Raw genomic sequence first — 14,452 nt, forward strand, 5'->3', positions numbered from 1 at the left:
TGATGAAGTTGCTCGTACAGAATGGAGAATCAGGGTTTCCCCACCCAGTCAGTCGGTTGGTCTGCGTGTGTTACCGGTCAGTTTGGTTTCACTAGTCGCTAGGTGATACTAGGGGGCCAATAAACGGTGAGCTCTTGTGCAAAAATCGCTATCTGCGACCATGGGGCATGGATAGTAATAATTTCGGCGGTTCAACATAATTATACGGAGATCTTAGGACTGGCTGTACGCGACCGCGTTCCACACTCAAACGAGATTTCTGATAATGGCTAGTCGATAGTCACAGACGGAAAAATATTATCGAGAACGAGAATCCCAGATCAAAATATTATAATGATGGCTTTATTATTATTATATATTTATTATGGAAACTTAAATGCAGTTAGAATGGGGCATCTTTCTCGAGTACAGAGAAAATATGAATAGGGTATGTATTAAATTTTCAGCTTGCCTAAATATTGTGATTTGTGATAAATTTGTAACTAAATACTGTGAGATTTTGCTATCTGATTGCTACACTTGATTACACGAGTATCGGAATTCCGCTCAAGGATAATAAACGTCTAGAAAATACTAACGATTTGTAATTACTACGATTTCAAAAATCCCGCGCATCACATCAACAAAGTTTAGTATCGTATGATTTTTTAAACAATTTTTCATTAGATACATGTATAGACTAGAACACGAAAGCGGATTATATGTACGTATTAGTCCCGTTGTTTGTACTTACTGGTTATGTACATGGTCCTGCAAAGGGAAGCGGGGTTGCCGTGTATGAGTGGGCACTCTTGTATGTGTTCCTTGTGCGGCGGTGACAGGCACGTCGTGCCATTGTATTTACTGTTACAGATGTAGCATCTAAGGGAATCCGCTGTAACACCGAACATGAATGAAGAACGATTCAAGTGATCGGCACATTAAACGAGATAGATTCTAGTAAGTGTACTAATCAAATTTATATTGTGTGAGGATATATCAAGGATCGCAATAGAATGAGCAAGGGAGCTAGCTCACTGAAGTACAAAGCCGTTCACCTCTTTGTCATCCATAGGATTACGTCTATCTTAAAGTAAACAGAGGAGGCCACTAAAAAAGCTGAGATCTGGCATGTGCTAATGACTAGCATGCAGTAAAGTGCTGGCAACGTTAATTTAGTAGTCGAATTCAACAGCCATTATTGCAGTAGGAATCGTTTTTTTTCTGTACTTTATTAGTAGCCTGTAGTGAATCAGACTAGTTTCTTCTGTGGCGGTTGTTGTGTTCCATCTTAGGCTTGGCATGCCATTCCTCCGACAGCTAGAAACAGAAACCCTGTTTATAGTAAATAATTTAAATTGAATCTATTGAAAACACGATTTGAGCCGTTAGGTCATCTGTTATTAGTGTCCCGTTTCTTAATGCAGCGCGTTCCGATTTTAAAAACTCATCCATTGGCACAAAAGTACACAAACACGCCCGACGCACGAAAACACTACTCCCAGGGGTACATACAGATAAGTCTCGCCACGAACCGTATGACCAGACGCATATAGGACTTTGTCCGAGATGGTTTTTCTACCCACCCGAGGGAATAAAGGTGATGGCAAGGATGAAGACAACGGCTAGAATGGCCACTTGCACAGATGTGTTCACCATGGTGACGGAGTGCGTCTGTGTCTCTTGTCGTCTGTGTTCGTGCTGTACTGCTAGCAGGAAACGGGAACGGGACGGGATTCCTGGTGCTCCGGGCTCCCGACGGACGCACTACTCGCCTGCTCGAGCAAAAAAGAATAACAGACACAGTAGTAGAAATAGAACAAAACACACCAATAACAACAAAATTAAAAGAAAACCTATCACCAAGTCAATATCGTTATTCACTAGGTCTTGTAATTATAAAAAAAAAAACCGGGCGACCTGGTTTTAGCTTTATCTATGCTTACTATCTAGTCATTACGGGAGTAGACCTGGAAGAGACGACACAAACCAGCACGACTGCAGCGCACTTAAGGCTTCTTTATGCGAAAGGAAGTGACGCTCTACTACAAGATGAAAAAACAGAAAATGTGTTTTTACTTTGTATACTAGTTCAACGACTACAGCTACTACTATATGGAAAAATCGACTCGGCCCATCGTGTCCTTACAGAGTTAGAATAACTTTCTCTAAACTGCCTATGTACATTGAGACGAGAGGAACGGTCCAATACGTTTTGAGCTATTGGTTGTGCGTTGCATTCAAAGGGCCGTTAGTCACCAGATTTTTTTCTGCTTCTGTCTAACAGGGCAGTAAAAGCAGCATTTCGGCAGTAGGCAAGGCCTGACCAAGTCCAGCCCAACCTGGCGTTGTGCGATAGAAGGAACGGAGAACAAGGGCGTCACACATTCTCGCTCGAGGAGAAGGCTCCTTGGGTAATCGAAATAGCAGAAATACAGGTGGTCCAGACCAAGCAAACATTCAGACTGGCACGCACACTTCTACCATCCTATATCAGCTGGCCTTTTGATGTGCAATTCAGGGCCCGTGATCTCGGAGCGATTGTCGTGGCCATTTGGTGGGATGTAGAAAAACGAGGGATGAAAATAAAGATGGTTTGCTATATTTATAAAAATATAACCTTGAATGTAGATCCTCAAACGATAGTAGAAAAAGTAAAATTCAGACACGCTGCTAGAGGTCTAATAGTACTAAAATAATAAAAGGCAAAACTGTGAATATCTCCGTAGTTGGTTCCGCTCGGCATGACGTAAGAGTATGGAGAAGTCGAAGGTACCTAACAAGATAAATCAACTTGACAGACAAAGGAGCTGTGAGGGAAAAATGGTTAAGCATTAATTATAGCCACTTGAAGGTTGGTCTCCTCGCCTTTCTAAAGCAATTTGACCCAACTCTTTGAAAGGTCTGACGACATGACGGGCATCGTGGGTGCACACGGGCAGCCGCTTTAGGTAAAAGATAACCTAGTCGGCATTCTTGTTTGACCTGTGGTTCTGACAACGTTCCATTGAGTTAAGACACAGTATTGTTTTTTCCATTATCCAACTTTCGTTCCCTGATATATCGTTCTGAAATATAATTCTCATGTCGCGTGATATAATTGAACATGTCAACAAAAATTGCACCGTTATCTTTGGCGATCATAGTCTTACACACTAAAGAAATGCAAATACAAAGATGGGGGCGCGTACAAAGAAAAACTAAGAACGCTGATTGGCTCGTGATCGGGGCGATTGCTTTAGGTATGTATATGTATATAGTGTCCCACACAAGTTAGATGCACGGTATTTATTAACTAGTTGTGAGAGATGTGCTTGCATTAGTGGAAATAAACACGTCGTGTTGGACGCTTTGATATTCATTTCTTTCTTCCTTCGAAATAGGCAGTGCAAACAATATGTCACAATTCCCGCGACCCTGTGTGTTCCTTACGGGCCCTCGCAATGTTCACTCTTCAAACAGGGAGTCACGAGACGGAGAACAGTACATAATAAGTGCAGTGGTTCCACTCTCCCGCTTTGTATGTTCTAGTTCCCCGCTAAGTACAATGTGGTAGCTGCAAGAGCTGTGCCGACCTAAACGAACCGACCAGCTGACACAGCGCTCGGACCCGCGTCAATTAAAGTCAGTTCGTCAGTGGCTCAGCCGCCAGCCTCTGGTATCGATTTGGCTGTTGGTCATCGATCGGTCGACCAATATTTCGAATTTGTGCGGGTGGGGTATAATGGAGGTGGTCAGATGAGCTTCTTTGTTGAGGGACCCTACTCATCACAGCAGCCCCTGCAACGATGCAGCCTAGACAAGAGAGTACAGTTACGTAGGTGACTATTGCGGTTGCTTCGCTCGTCCGTACATTCCACGTACGTAGACACAGTACGCAGTTACTACTATTTCGATTATTCTGCCACCTTATACCAGCGTTTACCAACGTGTAGAAAGTGAACAGAGAACCCAGAAACGGTAGTTCTGCGATTTTTCCTCTGCGTGGCTTATATACTTGGACTCACAGAGAACTGATATAGGAACGCAGATTTTCAGCATCTGTTGCAGCATTTACTATGCTGAAGTGCTGGCGTTCTATAGCCGGCCCTTTTCAAAAGGTCGCTACTCCCATTCGTCCTTCTATCCCTCCCCGATTCCAACAAGTCGTATCGAAATAAGTCTCTAGTCAAGTAACGATTGTAAGACTGGAGAGAAACATTAACATTGGCTCAATGAGAATCGTTTTCATCATTTCGATAGAAAAAGCAATCCGCTTTACAATGCGTACGCCCTATTCTTTCTTTGAGTCTACCTTTTTCAGCTAGCTGGCTTTATCCGAAGCATGAGAAGAACAAGGCGTAGCTATACCTTAATATAATACATGGCATTTTTTGGAAGTGGCATTGTCTGCATCTCTCTGTATGTTTGGCCAAATGCAAAGTTCGCTTGGATGTCCTTGACCTTTTGACCTTGAGAGGTAACTAAAGAGGAAGAAGCAAAAGCGAAAAGTGACGAACATAGCACCGTCTTGTGCGTGGTTAGAATGAATGCGGATCACCAGACCCCGTATTACCATACGTGTACAAATATGGTCAGTGTTTTATGGGACTAGTTTTCGCAGCCATCCATAGCTTTTGTAACTGCTGCTATTGTTAGCGACCGCCACGCGCCATTGCTGGCAATTTTTCCACCCTCGGTGTTACTTATCGCTGAGCGACCAATGCGCTATAGTAAAAATTAGTTGTTTGAGTTTTTACTTTTTGGAACGCGGCGGATTTGTTGTGTTGCGTTGTTCCCAGCGCTTTATTGTCAGCAGTAGCAGCAGCGTGTTAAAATGAAAGAGGACAGCGTCAAAGGTCAAAAATTATGCCAGCCTAGATCAGACAGATCTAGACAGCCGTGGCAAAGGCCTCGATTCGGAAAAGGGGGTTAGGGTGTTGGAGGTAAAGCAGACCCAAGTGTTTCCATACGTGACTTGTGCATTCGCAGCAGTCGTCTGATACTCGACAACCGCTTACCTGCTGTCTCCGCGAGGTGGTACGATAGGTCACGACCCCACAGCGGACTTGGTAAGGGAGCAATGTCAAAGGAGTGCCGCAGCTCGACTTGATAAAAGAGGAAGATAGCCAATTGGAAAATAACCTGTATTCTTGAACAAGGAAAATCCACCCTCTTCTTACAGGATGATTTCTATGCTATCATCAGAACAAACGGTGACGTTCTTTACGGAAGCAAGCCAAGCTCAATGACGACACGTATATTTCACCGACTTTGCTTCAAGAAAAAGGACAAGAAATCAATAGAAAGCTCACGGCAGCAAGATTCTTCTAAATCTTCTGTCTGTTTATCCCTACAAGTGATATTATGTCTGGAAAGTGACGGGTAGGCCAGCGGAGGCCAATTCGAACCACTCGCAGATACATTATAAACCCGCTTTGAAGTAGACTCACCGACCCTTTAGCCTACCTATGCAATCCGAAGGTCAAAAACATTCTTCTTATCATTCTTTCTTCTAGTCCGAGACGGAAATATAATCGTTGGGCCTCAGCTGATGCGGTTTCATTTACGACTTCGGTACACTACACAGGAAAAGAAGATAGAGTTTTTATAGTGTTATTAGGGAAACGTACAAAGTAACCACATACGCTCAGTAAAGATGCGTAACTATTCAATGAGCATTGTATTTCGTGTAAAGTATTTGGCAAGCACGGAATCATCGAATAAATATAGCTTGTTTTGTGTCTCTGCCATAGCCTTTTAATGTATAGTTACAGCTATCACTTTTCTAATGACATAATTGAAGCCATTTATACCTGGGAAAAACGCCTTGACTCCAAAACTGCCAGCATTAGCTATAAAACGATATTGACACCGTTTAACTCTAGATACCGATTGATCTTTCTAAATGGACGCCTTGGTTCCTGATTTCTACTACTAGTAAAATCTTCGCTTCTATGTAACCTTTCAGGGGTCAAGACAAAACAAGCAGATGTTCGTGAGCTTTTATCTCATACAATCGATCAACTGTCAGAAGGTGCGTGAAAAGAATTGTGCCCGTGATTGAAAGAAGCGAAACAAGCTCTAGTTCAAATACGCTACATTCCATCTACAATAAGAAGTAGACAATAACCACGTCATCACCTCTTATGTGCCACCTGTCATCACACAGGATTGTACCTTCCACACAACCGTGTAATCCAACCAGCTATTCATCCAGCTTTCCCTCCCAAAAGTAGTTCTCCTTGTTTTAAACAAAAAAGCACACCAACATAGACAGTGACTTTTTGTTCCAATGGTAACCATCTGCCAGCTTTCGCCATAGGAATATTCACAATTTATGCTTTCATGCTCCATTCGGCCATGTCGCGCGTGATGGTAAATATAGCCGACGCCATGTCAGTATTGTACTCACTCTGGCCGAGCGGTAACGAAGCTGCCGCAAACGGCGCCTAGGGGAAGACAATCCAAGCCAAGCTAGGCGAACGGACGGATGGACGGGTCTGTCGAGTGAGGTAGTGGACTTGCTGGCTGGCGTGCCTGTAGAACAGCTGAAGAGCGGCCGAATTAAGGGAAGAAAAGGCTCGTAGACGGAGTGAGTTGCAATGAGAACGATACTAGGTTACGAGACGACGGAACACAGCACAGGATTGGATAAACCCTTCGCGGAATGGAGAAAAGCGCCGTTTCAGATCGGGGGGGAGGAAAGAACTTTCCAACACTTTGCTGAACAGAGGAACTACTCGCGTCCCGTTCTCTCTTACCATTTATTTCTCTCTGGTTCTCTGTTCCAGGAAACAACAGAAAACGCAGCGTCTGTTAGTTTGTAGGAAACGCACCGGCAGAGGTAGCAGCAGAAGATTGCTGAATTATGAAACATGAGAGGAGTAGCTTGAAAAACTAGGAACAATGCACTACTATGATTACCTCTGCTACTAGCCGAACTGTAGAATCATTCCGGATTTTATCTTTTTTACCCCCCTGCACATTTTCTGTGCGACTTTTAGCTGATCTACGTCTTTTCAAAAAAAATCCTCTCTCTGACATTGACAAGTGTTCCTGTGTCTGCACGCACCGTATGGGATGGTAGTGCGGCGGCAGTGGAGCGAGATATAGGCTAAATTAAGAGCGTTGCGAATCCTTCTTCCAGCCGTGTATAGCAGCGGAGTCAGGCAATCATAGAGTGCATACCAGTGGCATTAATGTTGAAGCCGATCAAAAAAACTGACGTGATGACCCGAGCGTGCTGTACGCTTCCCAAAGCTGCTAAGTACGCGTACTAAGATGCGCTTCCACACACTCCTACAGACACTGCGGTTATAAAGCTACAGACACCCACACCTGCGATGTTGCATTTCTCCACTATGGGAAACTCCATGATTTCGCGCTTGCACAGCCACGTGGAACAGAGGACGCATATGGAAACAGAAGAAATACGTACCGTACTTACTTGAAACCGAGAACATTCCAGTAGGTAAGAATACCAAGAACGAGAGAATTGACAATTACAGAAGCAGAAGAAACGTCAAAGATGAAATATTAAAGAAGCAGCGCCAGTTATCGGTCACATAAGCGCAAGATGCGTGAATTGCTAATGTACTGCCTGCTGGATAGGAGCCACCGAAGGCCAAATTTGGCTGGCGCTTAGCAGCCTATATATCGATGAAGCGCACATCTAAAAGGAGGCAGCGGCAAATTGGAGTGGAAACTATAAGCAATGCAATTTCCCAGATTTCTTGCAACGGTGGTCAGAATCCAGATAGTATTAGAAGGACCAGCAGGGAAATTTCTGTAGGCGAGAATTTGTATAAACGGACGGAACCGACAGAAGCGAAACTCTACTAAACCTCATTGCCACCTACCCGAAATGCTGTTAACTTCGCGAAATGGGTCTATGCATAAAGTAGCGAGAAGGTGGGCGTAGCAAAGCATATCTAGGTGTGGCCGATGGTGAGAAATTCACATAGGCAAACAAATAAGGGAAAACAGGCTTATGCCCCCTAAATAAACGTTCTAGTTGAGAAAATACTCAACGCATAGGACAAAGCATAATGGAACTTGCACGAGGTGGGCACGGGTGGGAACAAAATTATGAAACAATGGCAATGCCCTTTGGCAAAAATAGGAAGACAACGAAACTTCGCTGGCGCCGAAAATGTTTGGCGCTAGTTTCAACCTCAATCGGCAGGAATCAAAATCCGTTTCGTTTAATTTATGCGGCAGCAGAAATAGCACTTTTGTATGGCGTCATTTATGCTGAAAACTGCATTAGAATATATAGGTATTGGGTGTTCGTTAGCTGATACAATCTAACGCATCTATTCTTTCGTAGCTTTCGCTGAGGTTATTTGGTTTTCATTATCTACGCTGCATTTCGAGACGAACCGGAGCGAATGACGACAAGCGACAAAGATGATATTATTTAGCGACTACGACGGCCAGATTAAGCCCATAATGTTTGCCGGTTTGAAGCGTAAGAGAGAAGACGTACAGTGATGCGTAGAAGTGAACAGGTGACTTGACGCTTTGTACAGATAAAGGAAGCAAAGTAACGTTTGTACTATATTCAAAATTATCTACGGTATTACACCTAGTCATCCCGGAAACGTAGATAGAAACAAGAACCACCATGCTTGATAAAAATCTTGATCTTAAAAATGTCTACCAGTCGTTGGCAGGTTAAAAGGACCACGTGTACAATATAATGTTTGACTATTCGGATTGTTGTAAAAACACCATAACATGATTGCAACGCATCTCAAATGAGGTACATTGAAGACATCAGTCCACACATGAGGCAGTTCAGCAAATATTTGTTGGCAATGATAAGGAGCACTTGTAAAGCCTACAACACGGCTCTTGGACATAAAGCGTAAGGGCAGAATCCGTGGGCGTGTCTGCCTCTCTCTTTCTTTCTTATTTCGTCCTTTCAGACTTCGTAAATGCGTTTTTTTTTTCTGCGCTGAACTGGATGCAATGACAACGATGGGCCGGTCGTATTGTATGATGTTAGTGACGCGCATTTCTGACGCTCGGTCGCAGCCATGTAGTGCGCAGGGCGCTGACAACAACTGCGCGACGGTGGCACACTGCACGTGCGACGCCGATACTGGTGCCAGCAGCAACTTTAGCTTTGATAGTCGAGAGCAAGCATGGCAAGGAAACGGTCTACCACACTTTGTAGGAGCTGCACACCCATACGTGTACCAAACGGAGCCGAGGGGTAGCGCCTTGAAGAGATGACACAGGGTAGAAGAGGAGGAGGCTTCCGCCACCTCCATGTGCGTAGTAGAATTGCCCGTCCGTTTCGGGGACAAGCGAAAGAAACAAGGAAGAAGACCGGCTGAGTGAGAAACCGGCGAACAGAAAAACGTTCCATAAAAACCAGCTCCGTTTCTTTTAGACTGGGAAGGGCCGAGCGCCCCTCATTGTGAACCCCCGTTAATCCTTTTCTTGCTTTCTTTCTCCCTCTTTATCTCACATTCTTATTTGTCCGCTTCTCAAAATCGCGTGCTTCAGCAGGCTTTCTATTTCCCTTCTTCTCATACAGCTGCTGTAAAATAATACCATGTCCATACTATACCCTGCACACAGAATGCTTGGTAAAAACATAAAGGTAACATCGCCAGATAGGTGAGGCTTGGTAAGCGTACGGACAGGAACAAGACATAGTAGCACCAGCGGCGGCAGCAAAGGAAACAGGACAGAGAAAGGGGTCAGTGAGCCCGTCAGTGAGAAGATGAAAAGGACATCTGTTTTCACGTCTGTATCTGAAATTGCAGGCAAGGCGCCATCAGTGCAGACGCCACAGACCAGCTACTGTATCAATGCTCCAGGGAACTTGCTCGTTTACGCGATTCCGCGCAGTGGTGGCATTGGTTGGCTTCGGTTAATCACTGCTATCGTTTAGCATTTAGATAAGGCGTTCGAGTGGGCACCTCCATATTGAATAACCGTTCTCGCCTGCTAGGTCTTCTTAGCTGCGGGGATAACCAGCGACCCCATCTCTAATCGGGAAATGAGCGATGACAGTTTTTAAGCATAGGACAAAAATTCCGGGAAGTTATTGCGTTTAGATCTAAACATTGTTTTCTCAAGAGTTACCAGTATAGCAGTGGATAACAAACTTAGTACAATATAAATAACTGAAACGCAACTAAGTTGCTGAATGAAACTGGTTCTGATTTAGCAGCAGCAACGATGACTTAGCCAATAGCACCCCTCTAGAGGAAACTAGCATTAACGACTTAGAGGATCCTACAAACACGCTATGAACTTACATTGCTCAGCCACGATATACAATCACGGATTACACATTCATATGCTGAGCCTCAGTAACAACTAAACGACGCACAACTGGAAGTTTTTTCTTTTCCGCAAGTGTCGACATCGAGGACAACGACCATTAAAAAACATCTCGCGGAAGAACTCTTCTCTGCTCTCCTTTCACTTTTTCGTATCGCGGAAGACCCTGAGTATTTAGAAGTAAATTGGGAGGCGCCACCAGACAGGCAACAATTTTGTTGGGTCTTCACACTGCCGTTCACGCGTCGCTCGCACAAGATCACGAAAATAACCTACTCCAAAAGCAACGCGTAACTCTAGGAGGGCAGAAGAGCGCTTGGAGAGACGTCTCCGAGACGCCTGTCTAAAAATGCCTATCCTTTTTTCTACAGCATGATCCATAACAACGTAAAACCGTCGTAATTTTACTCATAATGATTCATACTTTATAGTGATTAGCACAACTGGCCGCTACTGTTGCTGCTATACGGATTCGAAAGGGTTAACATGGGGGTCCACGAAGCTGACGCGAGCCAAGGAGACAGCTGCGAGACAGGGATAACGTGAAGACTTGAAGAGATTTATAAGGTCGGCGGCATATACGGGCCTTGCGACGAGCAGCGCGACTTGTCGCACATGCAGCAAGAGTGACAAGGATACCACGTAACCAGCAATAAATTTAAGCGAAAACGATACTCGAGCCACTGGACTAGGATAGTACTACTCAAATAGCTTAGGAGCAACGACTTGAAGAATGGCGTCGGTGCCGTTATTGCGTCGCGTGTGGCATGGTAGGGGCGCCTAGTTTTCTCGACGCCTTCCTGTGCGCACGTTGGTGCTGCGACGCGGTCCTGACTAGCAAGAGATTTGAATGGTCGTTGAAATAGAGATGAAGTACACTGCAACACTGAAATACATATAGACGGGTTTAAAAAACATAGTGCTGCCGCAGACCGTTACAGGTTTGTTTTGATCGTTAATAGAGATTGTTTCTGTGACAACCGAGCGTAGCTGACGGACAGAACCCTTAATCACTTAAGCCAATTAAGTAGCCCGCTTAAATATAGGCTCGGTAACGAACTTTACAAGCCGGAGGCACATTGAAATTATATTACGTTACTATTTGCTACAAAAGCAATCTGCATTAAGTGAAGTTCGAAAAAAAAGTGATCGATTTTACTTTTACCAGCAATATAAATGTATACTAAGTGTGTAATAACTAGATATGTACGTTCAGCGATGGCGATGCACAGTTATCGGAACGGTATCTTCGTTTCAAAGTACGTATAGACGGCGGGAGTTTCAAATATGTCAACATCACAGTGTACGACCATCTTTTTCTGTGAACGTCCATCATCACTTTTGCTTTGCCAAATTTTTACTACTCCTTAATTAGGTGATCATGACTTTTGAGCGAAATTCGGTCGATTCTCCTTTTCTGACCGCCCCGTGAAAGAAGTCGGTCTTTTTGGACATCCCAAATAAATCACCAACAATTAACTAGTCGAACATTATTATCCTGTAATGTATTATAAGAAAAGAAAACATTTGGTATGAAATAAGATGTGTGCTACTTCGGCGGCTCCCGTCACTTATCGAAACAGATTCTCTCTATAGAAATACGATAGAAACATTAGTTGTTAAATGTTAGCCGTTTAATCATGCCCCGTAGCTCTGTCCACAATTTGTTCAACTTAAGAGAAATAGCAGTCAGGCGTACTGATAAACTTATGCCATTTCTGCTATGTGTCAGTTATTGATATGATATCAATGGCGGCCACTGAAGTCGTGAATATTGTTTGCTATAGGGAATAGGCGGCGCACCGATTTGACCGTTTTTTAGGCTATCATTTATTCCAATCGACGTTCTAGCTTAGTTCGCTTGGACCATTGTTTCAATTATGCGTCTATGCTATTCAGCTGTAGGCTATACATCGTCTCCATGATATGTAATATATGAGAGATGATATTGTTTTTAATTTTGCTCCTTTCTGATGCGAGTAATATCGTCGATTTTATGAGTGACGCCCGCAATGCCAACAAAGCCAGTAGCCAATAATCCTCTGGGACATGAAGGTGGCTTAAGCTCTTTGCTACCGCCTTAGTTAGCCCTTGTCTCTCTGTACGCCCTTACGAACTTACACACACGTACAAACAGGCGCAACGATAGCCAATCGACCGTCGTCCGGCCTCGGTAAGTTTCGAATGTCGTATAGATAGACAAAGGCTATCTATTCGGCATTCGAATGTCCTAACCAGTTGAACAGGGCGCCGACGACCGTTTCGTCAGGTGATCCAGCATATGATGCACTGTGGCGTCAACGTTGTCGCAAGCTTCTGTTTACATCTTGCACTACCGTTACTTACATTGTTAGTGTTGCCACTGTTGGGTGTAAGCATGTACATTTTCGCATTAGCCCAGGGGCTTGTCTGTCACAAGCAGGTCTTTTCTCTCTCTATAAATGTCGACTTGCTTCCCCTCTCGCTTTGGCTTGATCTCGACCTTAGAGAAGCGCCCGTGCTTATTATACTGCCCTTGTCACAACGCTATTCTAGTCTAGTGCGAATTTCTGCGTAACAACACGCTCACAAACTTACTAACTAGTGAACATTCACTATAAATAGCGTTGATCGTTGAAGAGTAAGTAAATATGCAGCTGTTCAATCACAAGCAACAATATTGTATATTATATATACTGCAACATGGATATATGTGCTTCATAAATATGCATCAAGCATTAAAGAACGACTATTTAATAAAACGTACTGATGTATCACCAGTATGACAATTACGACTATTCTAAATATACTTAACAGTCTTCGTTCAGCTCTGGGTTGACACATGTGCGTTTTCTTGTAAGACCAATGGGCGTTGCCGGCGCTAGACTATGTGGCCGCAGTGCGACGGACTTACAAGAAGATAAATATGTCAACGATTACCGCTCGACCGCGTCGGATAGCGGTCCTGCGTTAAAGGCGAAGCTAGAACGGAAGATGAGATGTCTACAATGAATAGAGGTGAGGGAGGGATAAGGGACCTTTGTGACCTTGCCTAGCCAACAACTACTACTTTGTCACCGAATTTACATAGGTGGAAGCGGTGGATCCTGTGGTAAAGTCACATTGGTCCCGTCACCGCCAGACATTCGCCGTCCCCAGCTGCGTTTGTCTCGTCAACCCGCCAAAGTATCCAATGTCATCCAGCCCATTTATCTGTGGATAGATGTACATATATGATCCATCTGTAGCCGTTGGGTTGGCTCTGATGGGTCCTCTGTTCTGTACGACGCCTCCAGTTCCACCTAACCGCCGTAGTTTAACGAATAGCAATTACTGAGTGATCGACACTCTCATCGTAGTCGCCAACGAGTGCTCACTCTAAAATCCCTATTCAAACCAAGTGACACGCTCATCAAGTAAATGGACAACCTTCGATATCGTTACTTATATATATACACACTGTAAAATGCGCTTCACGTCTTTACGATCTGACTCAAGTTATGAGCTGTGACTGCAACGGCGGCGAAAGCCAGCGACAAAGACAATATCTCACAAGTTTCGGATGCAGTGTCTTGGAGTCTTGAGCCTGACGTCTTGCAAGCAGGCCGCCTGCCTGTCGTGTAAAGACTTCATAGAGAGTCCTCATAATCGTCCCATCGATCGTGATCCTGCCCATAAACGATAAAGTTTCATTATAAGTGAAGCCAGTGGTTCTCGTAACTCGCCCGGTTCTGGTTTGGCCTAGACAACCGAGGAAGAGGACATCAGATGGCTATTAGCCAGTTGTAAGCTAATGAAGTCAATGCTGTGTCAAATGTCAACATTGCGCTGTCTCTCCAAAACAGTGCGCAAGATAGACGCGCTGGGCAATGTACAAGCAATCAGCATCGAAGAACGAAAAAAGAAGATAACTTTCCATGGTGCTCCTGTATATGACATATACGCAGTCCACGTGGAGTCACATCGCGTGAGGACCTTCGCGCTGAATAAGCCTTTCCGTTCATTTTTGTTTTGACAACCATATCTATATGGTAGTGGTCGTAATGCAAATCTCATTGCACTAAATCACCGATTCACTAAAAAGGTCCGCAAAGAGCGCGACTTTGAGTCGTATTTCGGGAAATTACGGTGGTGACATTTGACGTTCAACAAGAGGCATACAATTGCCCGAGTATGTAACACCAATTTCATACAGATCGCATTAGCAAAA

The 14,452-nt window shown here is 44.1% G+C and overlaps 1 protein-coding gene across 6 annotated transcripts in view; it reads right to left on the minus strand.

Annotated features, from left to right (window-relative positions):
* The window catches only part of LOC111242911 (uncharacterized), a 29,173-nt gene that overhangs the window by 12,465 nt on the left and 2,256 nt on the right, over positions 1 to 14,452 (minus strand). For 3 of the 6 annotated variants that reach the window (XM_022787869.2, XM_022787856.2, XM_022787864.2), the window contains exons 2-3: positions 1,566 to 1,754; positions 734 to 874 (exon numbers count right to left, since the gene is read on the minus strand). In XM_022787869.2, coding sequence (XP_022643604.1) covers positions 734 to 874; positions 1,566 to 1,638 — 214 coding nt within the window. In that variant the 5' untranslated portion in view covers positions 1,639 to 1,754. Of the gene's footprint in view, positions 1 to 733; positions 875 to 1,565; positions 1,755 to 1,925; positions 2,025 to 10,238; positions 12,940 to 13,057; positions 13,763 to 14,452 lie in introns of those variants that run through there. The other 3 variants (XM_022787882.2, XM_086983335.1, XM_022787876.2) reach the window with 3 other exon arrangements.

The sequence above is a fragment of the Varroa destructor genome, unplaced genomic scaffold (assembly GCF_002443255.2).
Source record: "Varroa destructor unplaced genomic scaffold, Vdes_3.0 BEIS01000001.1, whole genome shotgun sequence".
Classification (NCBI taxonomy): Eukaryota; Metazoa; Arthropoda; class Arachnida; order Mesostigmata; family Varroidae; genus Varroa; species Varroa destructor.